A 19,416-nucleotide genomic window follows, 5' to 3' on the forward strand; every position below is an offset into this window, starting at 1 on the left:
GCACGCATCAGTCCGTAGCAGCGTTTCGTCCGTATGCGTCAGGCGCAGTTTGCTGATGTGAAAAATAGACAAATTGAAGTGCGCATGTATTAAAATGACAGAGAACTACTGCAGGCTGAAAAAAAAAAACACTCATTTTCACTAAGACTTTTTCAGACGTTGCTAAGCAAGTAAAAAGAATAGAAAAAGGCTGCTGGTTGTAGATCTGTGCGTAACCGTTTAAAATGAGCAAAAGTAACATTTTTGGATGTCAGTACATAAAGGAAGCTGCAGTTGAAGGATAAAACGAGTTGTGTTTTTGCATAATTGAAGGGCCACTTGTCTTCAACTTGCCCCAATGAATGTTTTATAAAGCATAATAACTTGTGAGAAGTCTCCTAAAGCAGAATATTGTGTAGCCACTATGCTGCTTGTATCTATTTCACTAGTTGTGTTTTACTTTTTCAAATAGGTAGTAATAAAGAAAAATGTCATATTTGGTTTTGAAAGATTTTAAACGCTCCTAAATATAATGCGTCCTTTTCCAACCTCACACCTCAGCAATCAATCACCTCTCAATCTGTGTGAAGAGCCCGCCTATTGTTATGCTGATCGCCCCCCCCCCCAACACAGGAGATGCTCATATCTATAAGAAGTCTCTGCCCAGATGATCGACATAGTTTCTTTCTTGACATCCACTCACAAAAAGCCATTGTGAATGAAATCCGATTCTTCCCCCTTTTTTTCCCCAACTTGAAAGCGAAGGTTTTAACCGCTACATCTTAACCACAATGGTGAACATGAGGATTTGAGTTGGTGGCGCTTGGATCTGAAGCTCTGTCACGACAGGTCAGTTGCCAAAAGCGTGCAAAAAATCGCAGATTTGTGAAATGTCATCTTCTCTTTCATCTCATCCAAGCATGTACGCTTAACACCCGATAGCCACCCTGAAAGGATTTCAGCAGACTTGGAAAGACTGCCTGGCAGCTGCACCGAAGACTGGGATTTGGGTGAAGCTCGGGTTTTTTTTCTCCCCGTTATTGTGGATAACTCTTCGCTTAGAGTTTTTGCTTCTTTAGGCAGTGAATGGTTGGCAAAGTAAGCTCAGCTATTTCTTTGAAACATATGGGAGTTTCAAGAGGACGGAGATCTGGGATCACCAAGGACTGAAACGCAATCTCCCATTTTCAGTGACTCAGCGAGCCTGCTACACGACCACATATTTCAGTTTCAGGGTTACAAGATGACAATGGCATCTATCAAGCCCATCCTCAGCAAGGCTGGACATTGAAACTATGCGTGACCACTGAGCCGGACCTTGAAGATTGAATGCATGTTTGGCACGGTACCTATCCGTCTGAATCCCCACCTTGTAGCAACAGGTTACGCACCTGGCCTCCCTCAAATGCACTTATAGCGCACGGCTTTGACTTTGCTCTCCTCTCAGCACCGCGGTTTTTACACATGACTCCCACCATGGTGGAGCACAGCAGCCTGGATATTATGTGTCTGAACAAGTATTGCCACAGTTCCTCGTCGTCGTCCAGCTCCGAGCACGACAAGAAGATTTTCACCAAACTAAAACTCAATCTGTCAGGGGACTATCCGAGGAAGAACGCAGAGATCCTCAGCGGTCAGTACGGGACAAACTTGTTACTGATCGGGGCGGCGCTGATGCTGGCCATTGCGCACCATGACCCCTCTGTCAAGGAAGAGCACCTGCTGTCCTTTGCCACCTGCCTCATGATCCTCCAGCTGATCTGGATGATGTGGTACATCCTGGTGCGGGACAGGCAGAAGAACACGAGGACTGAGAAAGACGTCCACGCCACCACATGCTGGATAAGAGGTGAGATTGTGAAATTACAAATGCGTAAAATGCGCGTGTCGTTCTTTTTTCGTGTATTTGGAAATTACAGCACTTTAAGCTGTTCAAAGCCAAAATCTTTACTACATGGCTGTGGTTGAAAACTCAAAGAGAACGTGATGATTCATCTGTTTTGCCAAAGCAAATTTTGATTTAATTTCTTTCATTGGTGCAGTTAATAACTTACTCTCTGTTTCTTTTTTCCCCCTCGGTAGGTGGTTTGACTCTCCTTGCACTCCTTTCACTGATTATGGACGCTTTCCGAATCGGGTATTATGTTGGCTATCAGTCTTGTGTGTCGGCTGTGCTCGGGGTATATCCTGTCATCCATGCAACTCACACCATAGCACAGGTAAGTTTACAACCCCAGTTTAATTTCAATAAAGTGATAATCTTTCAGCAGCGTTAGAAACCGTGTCTTTTTTCCCCCCTGTGCACCACTTAAGGTCTTTGAATAATGTGCTCTTTGTTGTTAAGGCAAGTACAGAGTTGCTGCAACAATATAATCCCATCATTGTCCATGTTATTTGAGTGTAGCTAGTAAAGGGACTTAAACAGCTAAGTGTAATCAAATATGTAATAATTATATAGACTAAGCATATCATGAAGAATATGTTTTGTCAAGCTTTTGTAACTCTTGTTCTTGGGTTGTTTAGGTGCATTTTCTCTGGTTTCACATCAAGGACGTCATCAAGAGCTTTGAAACTTTTGAGAGGTATGTCATATAATGTTGCAGGCTATTGTGTTGTCATGTCATTCTGTACATCTGTATATTATAAATCAAATAAATAGGATTTTACATCAGAGCCATGAAACGTCTCACCAGAATGTGTAAAAGATGAAATCTTGCACATCAAAACAGCTACAACCTGCCTCTTCCACCTTCTGTCACACGAGCGGTTATGAGACTCGTTTTCACCTGTTTGTCTCCTCAGATTTGGTGTCATCCACGCGGTCTTTACCAACCTCCTGCTGTGGTGCAACGGTGTGATGTCAGAGGCTGAGCACTTCTTGAACAACCATAAGAGAAGACTCTCTGCTCTGGGCTATGAAAACCTCACTATAGGTAAGGGCCAAGGGGTCGATTGCTGGCTTGTACCTAGAAGAAAAGTACAATAGTCCACTTGAGAGCTCACTTCAATGGATGAAAGAAAAAGGAAAAAGAGGAGGGTTTGCGAGGGGAAGGGAGGTTAGCTCGGCCGCTCAGCGGGTCTTGTTTGTGTCGAACGTCTCTCTATTAGGTTTCAGGAGACACACAGTGTTGCTGGTGCTGAGGCCTCCCCCCCTCCTCCCCTTCCCGGCCCTTTCCCCACACTTCAGCCACCACCACCCTCCTTGGCAACCCCCCGCTTGACCTCAGACGGCTTTGTCCCCAGGCTGCTTAGTCCCAAGGGTGCTGCAATTACAGTAACTGATACATCTAAGCCTAGGGTTGGGGGGTTCGACCGCTCCTCCTCATATCCGGCTGACTGTGAGGCTGGCTGCACCCTGACTGTTGTTCGCTTTTTAATTAAAGGGTGCAGGACCATAGTGGAGGCCTTTCGGGGGTGAGGGGTAGGAGGAGGGGGGGGGGGGGCACACGGCGGGGGTTTCGTTGAGATGATCTCTCTGGAGGGCAGCAGCATAACCATGGTGTGCTGTGGTGGACTTTAGAAGGAGGGAGTTAGTATAAGAAGCGCATTCAAAGTGTAAGACGGATCTCTGTTCGGCTAATGGATGAAATAAAAAAATTAATAGAATATGACTAATGAATGTTGATCACCGGGCGGAAATCTAGAACGTTATATTGGAGTTTTGTACTCTATTAAATAAATACTACCTTCATTTATTTATTTTTTAAAAAAAGAAGAAAAAAACATTTTATGGGTAGCTTTCATCAAAATCATTCAGAGGCTTCCTGAAATAAAAAAAAATATGTGCATCACAAATCAAAAAATATTTAAAATGAAGTCAAACAGTGAAGTAGCTAAGAGATATTACCCAAAAATCAGAGGTGGAATCTTTCACTTTGGATTTGGTCTGGTTCTCAACCGGAGGGTCAGGGCCTCCTGAAATGACCACAAGATAAATGTTGAGGTCTGACAAGATGAACAATGAACAAGATAAAAAATCTGAAAAATAGCAACACATTTCTCCTAAACAAGATTAGATTTTGTTTATCTGTGTGATTCTTTTTCTTGTGAATTACTGGGTAGCTGTCATGTCAGCATGTCACAATTAGTAGATGTATACTTTAAAAAGGGGTTATGTGTATACATGGCTTCAACACAAGCCCAAATGTTGGGACTTTCTACCTTAGTGCGTAGATATGTGGGTGTCTGATGTTCATTGCATTAAAGCAGATACCCAGATGTGATGTATAACTGTATAAATTAGATTCCATTGTAGGAAAAGGATGTCAAACACACAACAAATCTGATTTGCATTTCTAAAATGTTCCTCTGAAGCATTGCTGAAACAATTAAAACAATCATTTGATGAGATTAGTAAAATATGAGTACGTAGAATTTTGCCTAATTTTAATAAAAAACATCTATATATTGTAGTTAAAAATCTGATCAGATGAACAAACACAGCTTTTTTCCCCATTCAGTCAGTCTGGTCAGCACTGTCTCTCTGCAAAGTCTTCGACCTGTGCACTTAGTAGGGACATGCTGGATGTTGAGCCTTTTCTTTTTTTTAAACTTATGTAAAAGTCTATTAAATAGTTACAGTTTATTTTATTCTATTTTATTCTGATGTTGAATCTAATATTTATCTCACTCTTCCTGCTACTAATCTGCCCTGACAGATGGGTTGATTTTGTTGTCTTAAAAACAGACAGTGTTAATATACAGCTCTAGAACAGTTTTCTTGTTTCATTTGTCATGTATCTTCTATTTTTTTCACTTGTTTTCCAGAGCACTCAGAGCCAGACTGTAACTGCACCACCAGCACATGCTCCATGTTCTCCAGCAGCCTCTACTATCTCTACCCCTTCAACATCGAGTACCACATCTTTGTCTCTGCCTTGCTTTTCGTAATGTGGAAGAACATTGGGCGCACCATTGACCTCTCTTCAAACCGGAAAAGGCTGGTTACCAAAACCCAGGGCTTGACCTTAGGCCCCATTCTGGGTCTACTTGCACTTGCCAGCACCATCGGGATACTGGTGGTCTACATTACCCATGTAGAGGGGTCCCTCCGAATGCGTCAGTCAGCCATTTCCATGTTCTACATCTACGGCATCGTCATGCTGGTGGTCATGTGCTTTGCCGGCGCTTCAGGTCTACTCATATACCGAGCGAACCACATGCCTCTGGACACCTCCAAGAATCCGTCAAGACAACTGGACACAGAGCTGCTGTTTGGATCCTCAATAGGCTCCTGGTTCATGTCTTGGTGCAGCGTAGTGGCTGTGTTAAGCACCACCAGCAGCCCTCCGTACCGCTGGACCAACCTAATCTACTCTCTGCTTATTGTTTTGGAGAAGTACGTCCAGAACCTCTTCATCATAGAGTCCCTGTATCGCCAGCAAGAGACCGGAGAGAGGGAGGACCCAGAGTTACCCGCTGCTCCAGAAATCTTCTCAGTCACCTCTTCTCTGGCTCCGCCATACAACGGCATCATCAACCGAGCTTACGAGACTCCGGACAGGACCTGTGTCACCATGGAAAACGAGCAGGAGGAGAGCGGACAGGTGTACCGGTGTCCACGGAAACATTCTGAGGTGCCGCTGCCGGTGGGAACCAAAGTAGTGGAGCCGCCAAATATAAAGAGGCAGATCCTAAAGAACATCGCTGTTTTACTGATAATGTGCAACATTTCGGTGAGCATTTGCTTTTGGTAAACAAACAGTTACAGATGATTCAAAGTGATATTAAACTTGAATGCAATGGGAAATACTCAAATAATAGAATCCCAATCTGAATGACCCTTTCAAAGTAAGAGCTCATATTCTTGCACATTTTTTCATCCAAACCTACATTTTTTGTCACAAGCAGGAATTGCAGATATATATTTTTTTACAGTCATGTAATATGTTTTTGTGTATTAACAAGTGGTAAAATAACTGTAAAAAAAAGTTATGAACCCATAGAGAATTTTCATGCAAGTCAGCAGTTCCCCTCAGTGCTACGGCTCTTCCTTTTTTTTTCTTTTTTTTTTTGACCCACATTTTTACTGTTTTGGTTTGAACTTATCAGTAGTTTCCAGAAACCGCTGGCAGCTGTTTCCAGTAACAGAACTCTACAATTCCATTCAAGACTCAGTGCCCAGTATCGAACGAAACACAGGCCAAGTTAGTAACTAGCTCGGGAACAATGTGGAGTATTTAGTCACAATAGAACCAGATCTTTTCCTCAGGAAGTGATGGAAACCAAAACAGAGCTAAAAGGAAAGTTAATATTAGACTTGCAATGCAATTCCATGAACGCTAATGTCTACTGAACTTCAAAAGGTGATTCAATGTCAATGTTGTGCTTGTAGTCTGTTGTGCTGCCCCCGTGTGGCCAAAAATCAATGAGTTGAGGTTTAATTAATTAAATTTCTTCTTTCCCCCCTCTTCTTTCAGCTGTGGATCCTTCCTGCTTTTGGCTGCAGGCCACAGTACGACAACGGTCTGGAACAGGAGACGTTTGGCTTCAGCATATGGACCACAGTTCTCAATTTCGCCATTCCTTTGAACCTTTTCTACCGCATGCACTCAGTCGCCTCCCTCTTCGAGGTGTTCCGCCGAGTCTAACAGAAAAGCAGATGATTGACAATGCCAGATAACATGCACAGGAACACTTGTCACCACCAGCTTCCGAGAGTGTCTCACAGCGCAGGTCAACCGTTCAGGAGGCAGTCTGGGTCACACTCCAACAGACTTGAAAGCAAGCCGTGGAGACAAACAAAACGTAGGTCCCTCGGTGCAGGGATTACAGAGGAAGACGAACCTATTAGCCTGCGTTCCTTGAAGAATTGCCTTGTTTAACGTGAGGCTTATTAAAGATGGTGATGAAAAGAATCTGCCGTTTCCTGAATTTAGAAAGGGTCCTTTGTGCTTTTTTGTAATCACATTTCAGTAGGTTTTTTTTTTTTTTTTTCCAAGTGGGGGATCATGTACAATATAGACCTATATGCTTTATCTGAGATGCACATTTTGTACTGTTTTATATTAATGAAAATATGAAAATATATAATAGACTACTGACTTGATTATCATATCTGAAAATACTACAGTGAAGCCACTGAAACACCTGTTAGTCTCAATATCTAATACGTTAATAGTACTGTATTTAACAGAGCCGCAAGTGCATCGGTGTAACACTTGACCTGTATTTGATCTGTAATTGAAATGTGCATATGGATGAGGTTCTCATTTACGTCTCTTAGTGGTTCAACTAGTTTAGCGGAACAGTATGCGGCACCTGAGCTACGAGACTAGTGAAAATCTAACCACTGTATGTTAAATCATTTTTATGAGTTGGACTTTAGTTCTCAGAAGTAGCGCCTGACTCTCAGTCATTCAAGGTTCATCAGTGTCCTTTTGCATGCAAAGTCTCTGTTCTGTTGAACCCATGCAAAGTTCTGTTTATGTTGAGAAGCACAAGATGAGATGAGAAGTGTTTCCCTTCTTGACCCCGATGACATTAAATTCTTGTATGTTAACGTACTCATGTAACAGGACAGTTACACCCAGATTGTTACGCCCATATAAAATATGTTGGTAAAAAAAACAACACACACATTGCTGCGATGACAACTGAAACAGAGACTGATGTTTACAACTGAAGAACCAGCAATAAAAAACACTGCAGTCTGTGGCAACACTTGTTTCTTTATTATATAAAGCACAGATAGATAGTCGTACTGTATGAGTTTATATCAAATCAATGTGTAACTTCAGTCAGACATCCTGCAGGTTCTCAACCTGGTGCTATCCTCTGTATGTGTTCTCAATATGTGCCAAGTGTGTGGTAACATCTTTGTTTTTTTTTGTTTTTTTTGCAGATTGCAATTTTACTACCATCTTTGTAAATATTGATCAAAATCATTCAGACACTGTGATATGATTTTGTGAAATTCCAATGAAATGGTGCTGAAAAGAAATGATGTGTACAATAGTGATGAATGTGTATCATATCATTCTGCCTATTGAAATAAAGAATAGTTTTGGTTTTTTGTTTGTTTGTTTGTTTTCATGTACAAGAGGTGTCACCTCTCCATCTGCTCCTGTGTTACCTGCTGGGGTCTCCAGGCTCCAGGCTGTCAGTGTACTAGAGCTTTGCACCACCGGATGGCGCCACCTATTTATAATTTTAAGGCTTTGTTTAAATCAAAAGCTCCTGCATTGATGCGCTTCAACTAAATGATTGTATCATAGTTTCTTCTTAAATACCTGTTTCCTTAAAAAAATAAAATAAAAAGAGAGAAAATTGGGATGTTGTTAAGTTTTAAGTAATACAAAACAATAACAACAAAAACAACAATAACAACGTATTTTGCTCATTGTCTGTTCATATAGGCATCATCTATTATCTAATAATTCACCAACTGTGTTGACATCTGTATGCAAAGAAGAAAATGTTGAACCGGACACAGGTTGCCTCCTGACCTGACATCCACAGATTATGGGTTAGGCTACTCCAGAGAATTTGGCGCCGGGCGTCTGGAGATTATTTTAACGTAGTGTCAGAACGATTTGACAGGCACGCAGACACATCTAAAAATATCCGTGACGTTTCAAAGCCGGTAACGGCGCTGCTGCTGCTGCTGCACACGACGACGCAGAGCGCACGGAGCTCCTGGCTGAATGTGCCCGCTGAGAGTGTGAATGTGACTCACCTGTTCACACAACTCTGAAAAGTGGGTGAGCTCTGACTTTCAGTCGGTGGTCGTTAACGGACAAACAGTCACCTGTGCTCGATGGTGACCAGCGCCCCCCCCCCCCTGTCATAACAGCATCGAGGAGAAGGATTTATAAAGTAATCTGTAGTTTAAAATTTCAGCCTGGAGATGCGTTAGGAGAGTTTTGGTTTTGTAGATTTTGGTGCTAGTAATAAAAGTATGAATCAAAGCTGGGTTCATTCATGCTTCACAGATAGGTAGGTAGATAGGTAGAATGCCCCTGGCTGTTTGCCTTTTCAGCACCATGGACAGCTCTATAGGATCTACTACTGTAGGCTGCATGTGAGCCTCAGTTCTGTTTACCTCCGCTGCCCTGGGTGTGTCTACCCATATGTAAAAAAGGTTTTTAATGCACGCTGTGGTTGTTTGATACAGTTAAAAACACACCACATTGTCGCTCTGGCCACTGCGTAACGTATTATGTCAAGTACAGAGAAACACCACTCCAGGAAATAAAAATATTCCACAGCTGGAGGAATCCTCCCGAATGATTTGGAGTTTGTAATTACGCACTTTGGAGAATCCACCAACGAAAACCCTCAAATAGTCGAAAGCTTCCTCACACCTCTTTCCTAACGGAGTGCACTGCCGTGCGTAACACCACGCACAAAGAAGGCGTGATGGTGTATGCGCCCAGCCCTGGTTAAGTTAGTGTATTAGGCTGTAGGGACTCCCTGCTCAAGCCACACTGCGCTCTGGATACCTTGGACTGAGACATTCACAGAGGCAGCCGGGTCAGACGACCGGACCGGCAAGGTTGCAACATGCGCTCGCCACTGCGTGCTGCGTTTCAGACCCTCAGCGCACCTAGCACATCGCTCGGCTCAGTTTTTAAGCGCTCAATTCTCTCTTCCCGTCTGTTTTGCATTCCACATCAGGCTGGCAGCCGAGCGGGTCATTGGGGACAATACGGTGACTGGCTGATAACCGAGCCCGTCTCCGGGCAAGTAGCTATGGACTGCAGTTTTACTTGAAGACGCAAATGGAGAATCCAGCAAAGTACCTCTCATCGGTGCAGGGGATCGACTCTGTGCCGGCACCCATCGGAGAGATTATGTGGAACCGCACCGAAACGGAGGCAACAAGCGACGGGAGGAAGGATATGGTTTTGCGCACGGTGACGGGCTGTCTGCTGTCCCTGCTCATCCTATGGACCCTGCTGGGGAACATCTTGGTCTGCTCTGCGGTGCTGCGCTTTCGGCACCTGCGGACCAAAGTTACCAACATTTTCATCGTCTCCCTGGCTCTCTCGGATTTATTTGTGGCTGTCCTGGTCATGCCCTGGAAAGCTGTGGCAGAGGTGGCTGGCTATTGGCCGTTTGGCACTTTCTGCAACGTGTGGGTCGCTTTTGACATCATGTGTTCCACTGCCTCCATCCTCAACCTCTGCATTATCAGTGTGGATAGATACTGGGCCATCTCGAGCCCCTTCCGCTACGAGAGGAAAATGACCCAGCGAGTTGCCTTTGTTATGATTAGCATCACTTGGACGTTGTCTGTACTCATTTCATTCATACCGGTCCAGCTGAACTGGCACAAAGCCAGCGCTGACGACCTGGCTGGGGCGCACAACTCCTCAACAACTAGGCAGATAGAGGAAAACTGCGACTCCAGCCTGAGCAGAGAGTATGCTATATCCTCCTCATTGATAAGTTTCTATATACCCGTGGCAATTATGATTGTAACATACACCAGAATTTATCGGATTGCACAAATACAAATTAGAAGAATTGCCTCCCTGGAGAGAGCGGCAGAACACGCGCAAAGTTGTAGGACCAACAGAATAGAGTGCCAACACCACAACACCTTGAAAACGTCGATTAAACGGGAAACAAAAGTGTTCAAAACTCTGTCGGTGATTATGGGTGTCTTTGTGTGTTGCTGGTTACCTTTCTTCGTTCTGAACTGCATGGTGCCGTTCTGCGACAGGCCGGCCACAGACCGGGACGCAGGTCTGCCGTGCGTAAGCGAGACGACTTTCGACGTTTTTGTGTGGTTCGGCTGGACCAACTCCTCCTTAAATCCCATAATTTACGCATTCAACGCCGAGTTTAGGAAGGCCTTCGCCAGCCTCTTGGGCTGTCGTTATTTCTGCTCCAACACACCAGTGGAAACTGTTAACATCAGCAACGAGCTGGTCTCATATAACCAAGATACCCTCATCCACAAGGAAATAGCGAACGCTTATGTCAACATGATCCCCAACGTGGTTGAATGTATTGAGCATGAGGAGACTTTTGACAGGATTTCGCAGTTCTCTCATAACAATGAAAACGCCACCGACTCGGTTTGTGACTTGGAGGACTGCGAGGCAGACATCAGTCTTGATAGGATGTCACCATTCACTCCCAATGGATTACACTGACTCCACACTTTGTGTCTCCCCGTGCGTAATTGGATGTATTGATGATATTGTCACCGTTTATTCAGCTCCTGTGCACCGGAGGCTCCTCTCCACAGGGAGCCCACAGGTCAAGGTTCTCTGCACTACTGAGCAGCAGCCCTGGCAGCTGGTGAGGGAGTCCAGTGACTCTCTCATGGACACTTCAGCAGGGCACATGTCTCTGTAGCCACAAGGCCCCCCTGCCACCACTTTGCGTCATATATCAGATGTGATGTTGTTGTCCTGTTCTGAAAAAAGTGACGTGTAGGTGTTTATTTACATGACAAGTGAAGTCTGTGTACCTTTGTTCAAAGGTTCGGTGTTGGTGAAGCTGTCGTTTACTCAAAGGCTTTACTTGGAGCATCAGTGTCTAATGTTCATCCACTTGGAGGGAAAATGTTTGTAAAAAGTCGCTGAGGATTCATATAGGAAACTTTTTGCTGCTTAATAACCTCGTGTATCCAGTGGCCGCCTTTCCACTGAGTATGAAAACTGAGGGCAGCCTTACAGACAGTGCAACCAAGATAGTCAAATGCAGTCATTTTAGCGCCTTATAGCTTAATCAAAGAAGAGTTTTGAGACATGAAAGGAATGTGTTGTATGGAGTTTAAGTTACATGATGCCAAAATGCAGTATTAAAGTGTTTCGCCACTGCACCCACCCCAGTGACTCCTCCAGCACACCTGCTCTGCTTCACATGGACCATTATGCAGCTAGATTCAGATTTAGGCAGCCTCTGGCTTTGATAGAGTTAAACATGGTGCAGCAGCACTAAATCAAACAGTGCACGTACAAAAAGTGAGCCTGTGTCTACTGGCATCACTCACACACATCAGAAAATTGTGACTAAAATCAGTCGACATTTTAACAATTAAAACCGTTGCTCTTTTCTGCATTCTTTTATTTCTCATTGAGGCCAAAAGTACCGTGATGGTTCTGCTTTATCAGCCACAGTTGACTCTTGAAATGACAAAAAAAAAAAAAAGAGAGATATTCAAGACTTTCCTAAACGACCAAAGACTTCAAGGAGTGAATCAATAATTCAGACACAATGAGGCTGCAATGTTTTGTAAGCTAGAGGAATCGTTGCTATAGAAAGCCTGCACACATGTGAGGCCACTGGGCCAGCACAACTGGATGTCATGCATCATCTCTCCCATATCTCGCTTATCTTTGTACTGTACAGATGACCTGATCTGAATGTATACTATGTCCTTTAAACAGTGAAGTGTGTCATCATTTGTCTAATAAAATGCTGTCATGCTACGACGACCACAGTGCACTGGTATGTTCCTGAGCTGAGATTAGTATTCAGGGCTTTCACAAATGCACAAACTTAGCATACTGGTGAATTTTACACCTTTAACTGAATTATTAATCTCAATTTTAAATGACTTCCTGATGCATATCCACCTCTGACCTGATCTTTTAAAATATTTCTTATTTTGACACTTTACCCGCTTTGGACATTTTGACAGCAGGGAGTGAAAATGTTGGCACAGAGACAGAAAGTGAGGGGGATGACATGCACCAGAGGTCCCCAGTGGAGCAAAGACTGGGGGACAGTGTGGTATCTTACTGACTGCTGTTCCTCCAGGACACTTCCTTAGTTCGACCTCTCCTCCACAGGTTCCCCACAGCTGATATATTTCCTCTGGCTGACGCAGAGAGGTTTGAATCCTGCAGATAAGAGTGGCACAGTTGTTTCAGTAAAGTTTTTTTTTTTTTTAAAGGGCAAACATGGGCAGCAAAGCACACCCTGAAGAAGTAGCTGTGTCGGTTGTTGGCCAGTATTTGTTTTTATTTTCTTTGAACCAGTATCAATACTTTGAGAGAAAACCCACAAATGCTGAAAGCCAGTGAAATAATGCAATACCTCAGGAGCAGTTGAAGTGCCAACAGCATCTGCTACATCTGTAGAAAAACACAAAACCCATTGTGTATAAATTCCTTCACTGTTTCATCACCATGTCTTGTGATTTGATGGACAGAATATGCTTTTATTTGTTTTTTAACATGTTAATGAATGCATTTATTTGAACTCACGTGGTCTAATGCAACCATTTGTCTGAAGTTAACCTCTGAATTCTTGGTACGTCACCCTCTGGTTAGCAGCTTTTTAAAAAGGCCTAGATGAGTGACATGTGTTGACAAATTAATGAAGAAGGCAGGGTTAACAACTTAATCCCTGCCTGGGAGCAAGGAGATGTAAATTACAGTTGTATTGAGCAAAGGAAGTCTGTGCCAATTATTTTAGACATCCCACTCATCTATATTAAGTCTGCATGTAATAAAAGTTTTTTGTTTTTTTTAAACAAAACTTTGTTTTCCTCAGGTTTGCGCATTATGTTTATCTGTTTGCTGTCATTTACCTGATAGATGCAGACTGTGGTGGAAGAATTACTGACAGTCTGTACCGAAAAGGGGGACTCCATCAATTTTACACATCAAAGTCTGTTTATATACCCTGATAAGTAGCTCCCTGCCGCACATAAAATATAAAGTCGCAGCCCCCTTTGTAGCTCCAGAGGGAGCTGCTTAAAATCGACATAAAATCTGCTTCTGCCTGTGATGTCAGTTGAAGATTATGAGTCTGCTAAGTAAATAAATAAAAACACTACATTAAATCATAGACTAAACTGACAGACGTCAAGCTGCACTGCAGTTTGGACTTTGATGTTGTGCAATGGTAGATCTGTGGATTATTTTGAGTTAAAGTAACAGTGCAAGAATGTAAAAATATTCCTGCATTTAATATCCCAGGTAAGTTAAAGCACATAAATGTAAGCAGCTAAATGTGCTTGAAGTAGGAAGGTGAACATTCTGCAGAAAAATGTCCCCTGCTAATAATTCGTACATTTTTAAATCATTTACAGCGATGCATCAGGACATTACCGGCATTTTACTATTGCGGCTTTTCAAGTGGAGCTAATTTTGCCTCCTTTGTTTTGTTATTAAAGCTACTGTGTTGTGTCATTTGCTGCTGAGTTCAAAATCATTTCAATGTTTAATACGGTGAGCAGCATCATATTTGCCTCTAAAAAGGAGTGAATTATAAAGTAGCATCAAAACTGTATATGATTCAAATAGTTAGAATTATCAAGGATGCATTTGTTGTTAAATGGAATCCATTCAACTGCTTTATATAATGTTCGATGATGTAATCTTTCGTACTGCATTGTGCTTTCTGAGTTGATTAGAAGTTTTATATATAGAATTTGCAACGTATTGTTATCACATCAATGTTTTGAAGGATAGAGTGCAAGAGAATGAGTATGAAGTAGCATAAAATGGAAACACATGCACGTTCATTAAAGACATATTCGACGATATTGAATTCATGTTTTAAAAGATGCTGAAAATATCAGGAAGATCTTTCTACTTAACTCAGGTATTGCAATTGAGTGAGATAAACGTAATCTAGAAAGAGTCATGTAAATGGGCTGTGACTCTAAATGACACCGCTGTTCTCCTGCAAAGTGTCTCCGCGGACACATTTTTCAAAAATGAAGGCATTCTGTCATTTTTCCTCATCACACGCAGGATTCACACAGCTGCCAGGGGAAATAGATTAAATGATTCCAAGAAGAAAGCCTGTTAACTGATGCCTACAGGCTGTGCTTCAGGGTTTTTCACCTCCCGCCTCCGTCCTGTTGCTGATCGGTGTTTACCCCCGAGGGATGAAAGATGGGAGAGGACAGGAGGGGGACCGGACGGCGGATCAAGTTGCGTCGGTCAGACTTGAAACGTAGACGACATCTCTGCTACAACTCGTCAGACCGTGATTAAACTCGAGATCGCAGATAGCATCCGGTGCAATCGGGGTCAGACTTGAGGGACTGGTGCACTTTGACACTGCATTTTTAAAACACAGAGCTCATATTGAAGGTGTAATTAAAGGAAGTGGTCATCATTTCACATTTTGAAGGCCAATGCTTCCGTATGCAGCTGCTGCAAATCTACTTCAGACGAATCTGGAATGTTGATGTGAAATATTTGCATTTTCTACATTTTGCTATGATGTTTTTTTTTTTTCTCTCCATTTCTTGTTTTTCAGCGATCGCTGAGTAAATGAGTGAAAAATAGGAAAACAGCAGCATTCCCAGAGGATGAGGGGTTTACTCGTTCTCTGTGTTGTGTCCTTGCACCGCGGAACAGATCTGAAAGGTGGTTTGACCTCGATATTCAGCTATGACAAGGGAGCCGAAGAGGAAGTGGAGGCAGGCTTAGGGGGGTTACACCATCCGTCAAGACACATTCATCAAAATCACTCTTTCCATCTGCACACACACACACACACATACACAGGCGCACAACACACACATTCAACATATATATGCACCACTGTTGAACGCACATTTTTTTCCTGTCACGATCTCCCCTCAGTTCTCAGCACGCTTCCTTCCTTCTTTATCTTCAAAAAATTCAGTCATCCAAAAAAAAAAAAGAAGGAAAGAAAGAAAAAAAAAGAGCAGGAGTCAGTTAAACTCTCTGTTTCCTTCACCTTTTCAAACTGGTCTCTCTCACTGAGCACATCGAGTGTTAAAATACGACCTTTTCACAACATGTTTGTAGCTTCTCCTCTATTTTCTGGGTTACCAGGGCGATGAGTCTCTCTCTAACTAGTTTATGAAAAGGGGGACAGTTGGAAAACAGTGCAATAAATAACAGAGATATGTTAATTAGAAACTATTTATTTATGATACATAAGGAATGAATGTAATTAAGAATGTAGTATATAACAGCGTAACGTTTTGGAGAAAAGCTCACATAAACCTATCAAACCTCATCTCAATGTCTGCTGCACAAACTGTTGCTGTTTAGTTCTTCACTCACTTAAATAAGGATAATCTGCTTATTTTGCTCTAAATTCTGTCTAAGTTGGAATTTTTTTCTATCTAAAACACACGATTGAGTATGAAAAACTTTGCCTCCCTATAATATTTAACTGTTAAAACTCACTTAACTGGGAGAATACAGTAAAGACTGCAACAATTTAAAAAAAATGAAAACAACAGCATTAAGTCTGAACATTTAAACTATTTTTAATATTTTAAACAATAACCTTTTTTGGTTTTGGTTTTATTACACCAAAAAGCTATTAATCTGTCCTCTTTTAAAACCTGATGACTTGTCTGCTTTCTTTTACCATCCTTGTGAAGCAAAGTCAATTTTTAAAAGCGCTCTACAGATAAAGATTATTATGACTTGTGTTATTATTATGAACATAAATAGCTAGCCCTGCCGCTGCCACAAGCATCAAGGACATTCAGAAAAGCTACAAAAACATGGTGCACGATGCAAACAAAAGAAGCATTTACCAGAAAAACATGATCAAATTAAAGGAAGGCTACAGGAGGACCTTGGAGACACTGTGGAAACAATGCTGATGATCTATGGTAGGCATCTACTCTTACTTTGGAGTGTAAATGGGGTCAACACTGACCCCAACTGTGACTACAACTTTTTTCCTTTGACTTTTTTTAAATTGTTATTTTGGTATTTTTTATTAACCTTTAATGTTACTGTAAGGGCTGCAAGGTGGCACAGTTGGTAGCACTGTTGTCTCGCAGTAAGAAGGTGCCCCCACCAGGTTCTAACCCCAACCCAGTGGGGGCACTGGGATCTTTCTGCGTGGAGTTTGCATGTTCTCCCCGTGCAGCGTGGGTTCTCTCCAGGTTCTCCAGCTTCCTCCCACACAGTCCAAAAACATGTTGAGGTTAATTGGTGATTCTAAATTGTCTGTAGGTGTGAATGTGAGTGTGCTTGGTTGTCTGTCTCTAAGTGTAGCCCTGTGATAGACTGGTGACCTGTCCAGGGTGTCTCCTGCCTTCACCCTGAGTCAGCTGGGATAGGCTCCAGCTCCCCCGCGACCCTAGTGAGGATTAAGCGGTGTACAGATAATGGTGTTATTTATTGTTGCCAAGGAAACATACAGAAGGCCTCAGTTCTGAGTTAGCCTGAGGTTACGGTGGCTTAGGTCTATAATTCTGTAAAACTGTCTCATCTGCATTCGACTAATCTAAGAGATATAAACCAGTTCAACACTGTGGCTCACTCTAAAGTGTCTGTAAAACCTGTACATTATCAGTGTGTCTCCACCTTCTCCCCTCTCGTTTCATCACACACTTTCACTCCACATTTCACACTGACTCTTTCAACCAACTTTTCAGCAAGATTTTAATGATTGCACTTTTTACTTTCAAGATAAAAGTAACTGTCTGACTGAGGCTCTGTCATTTGACCCGCATTGTTAAAGAGAGACTTGGTTCAGATCACCGAGTGATTGGCGCATATCTGTGGTAGAGCAGTTTAACTTTGAAGATCAGTCATTTTGCTCTTTGAAACTCCTTCCTTCACTGCCATCCCATCCGCTTCCTATCTCTGACGCAGTCGGTGGTTTTGAGTTACTTTCAGTGAGCTTGAATGGAGAGAAAGACTGGTGTCTTTTTTCCCACAAGGCCATTGGCCCGCTCTGAATGTTGACGCCGAGGCATGCATAAACTGTCACACGGGCAGAACAAAACACTCTGTCCTGGTGATACAGGATGCTCACACACGCAATGCTGGGAATATGTGTTGCTTCACTGCATTTCTCTCATTCCACTGGGAGAAAGACAAGACAAATAAACACAATCTTTTATCCAAGTTGTGACTTCTAGCTTTTGGGGTACAAATGCATTGTCGTGGCAGTTTTGTGGACAACTAGCGAAATCTTAAAATATTGAATGTGGCATAAAATTCAAAATGCACCATCTCAAGCATGTCTAATTAGGGAAACGTAAAACTCCAGAAAGCTTCCCTCATGTTTTTATATTTCTTTTTTTACAAAGTCTACAATAAAATCATAATATGAAAGGAACATTACCATCTAACTTCCTTAAATTTCCTTCACTTCCCTGCTTGGGGCAATCAGCAATGTCCAGGGATGAAAAATGAAACCAACAAGGATGTACCTAAAACTGCAGTTCCCTGAATGGCCACTTGAGGCTGGCTCAATTAGTGAGTCACTCCCCACTGACCCCTATGTTAAAAAGATCCTAATTTACAGCAGAAATAAACATGTTTAGCTAATAGTTTTGGTCTCTGTAGCCAATTTTCTCATTTTTGATGACTGTAGAGGGAGTGAATTTTTATATAGGCCACTCGTTTACAATGTATTAACGCTTAAAGTTATGTATAGTTAAAGCGGTGATCATTTTAGGTGGCAGGTAGGTGTTGTTACGGGAAAGTTTATGGCACGCCTAAGCTTCAGTTTCACTCCACAGCTTTCTGGATTAGCTGGGAGCTAGAAACAGTCAGGCAGAATCAAGATGGCAGCGTCGGATTGACCTTCAATACCACTCTTCAGGAAAAATGGTTGACATCACAAAGGCTTCCTCCATCTTTATATACAGTCAGTGGTTTGAAGCAGTGGCAAAATTGGTTCTTGTGCTTCTCTGTAAATTAAATAATAATGACTAAATATGCACCAATCAAAGGTTAGGTTGAAGTTAAATGTTAGTAGAGAAAAAAAAAATTGTTATTACTTGATGACTTTATTTCAGCAACCCGGATGTGGTTTGATGATTTGTAATTTAAAATGAACAGGCAATATGAGGACACAACTCCACAGAATCAGAAAAAAAAAGATTATTTGTAATTATAAATTTTGGCTAAATGTTGACTACTATTAGGAATGTAGGGTCACACTGCTCACAGCAAAAATAACCTAACTAAAACAGATTTTTAGGGTTTTAAATTGATAAAAGATATCACTTTCATTCATCAGCAGAACTTTAACTGACCTGAAAACACTGACAACTGGAAAATCTCCTTGTATCTGCAAGATAACTCTTTTGTAAATATGAGACAAAGCTTTTTTGTCTTGTGACTATGAAATGGCACATCACAATGATTCGGTGTTTAGTAGAAAATAATGTGATATTTACTGGAGATATGAAAGTTATCATTTCAGCAAAATGTTCTTTTTCTTCTCTCTCTCTGAGGAATTCAGCGTGCTTCTGATTAACACAGAACTAGTTTCCTTTTATATTCCGCTGTATCACATTACATCCACTTCTATCAGGTAAAAAATAATCACACACTTAATGGTTGACAAAGCCCCTGTAGAAAATTGTGACCAGGTCTTAATAGTTGCGTGTCAGTGCCACTGAATTGTTTCATCAGAAGGACCACTGAGCAAATTACCTGCACAGACTCGATATGAGAGCAAAGGCAATGAGGCAAGAATTATGTAGTTTATTAGAAGAATGAAATCATTTACTAAATGTGATATGAAAAGCTCCCTCTCTGATAAATAAAAGCTGCAGAA

The 19,416-nt window shown here is 42.0% G+C and overlaps 2 protein-coding genes across 2 annotated transcripts; both read left to right on the forward strand.

The window, feature by feature from the left end:
* The first annotated feature begins 1,308 nt into the window (after positions 1 to 1,308).
* On the forward strand, positions 1,309 to 6,569 carry otop1 (otopetrin 1). The gene is made up of 7 exons (XM_008291446.1): positions 1,309 to 1,324; positions 1,427 to 1,828; positions 2,062 to 2,198; positions 2,503 to 2,561; positions 2,782 to 2,912; positions 4,747 to 5,654; positions 6,399 to 6,569. The coding sequence occupies exons 1-7, from the start codon at positions 1,309 to 1,311 to the stop codon at positions 6,567 to 6,569; spliced, it is 1,824 nt and encodes a 607-aa protein (XP_008289668.1).
* A 3,132-nt stretch (positions 6,570 to 9,701) lies between these two features.
* drd5a (dopamine receptor D5a) lies at positions 9,702 to 11,084 on the forward strand. The gene has a single exon (XM_008291447.1). It carries the CDS (start codon positions 9,702 to 9,704, stop codon positions 11,082 to 11,084), a length of 1,383 nt encoding a protein of 460 aa, XP_008289669.1.
* The last annotated feature ends 8,332 nt before the right edge of the window (positions 11,085 to 19,416 follow it).

This window comes from Stegastes partitus, unplaced genomic scaffold (genome assembly GCF_000690725.1).
Source record: "Stegastes partitus isolate 25-593 unplaced genomic scaffold, Stegastes_partitus-1.0.2 Scaffold743, whole genome shotgun sequence".
Lineage (NCBI taxonomy): Eukaryota > Metazoa > Chordata > Actinopteri > Pomacentridae > Stegastes > Stegastes partitus.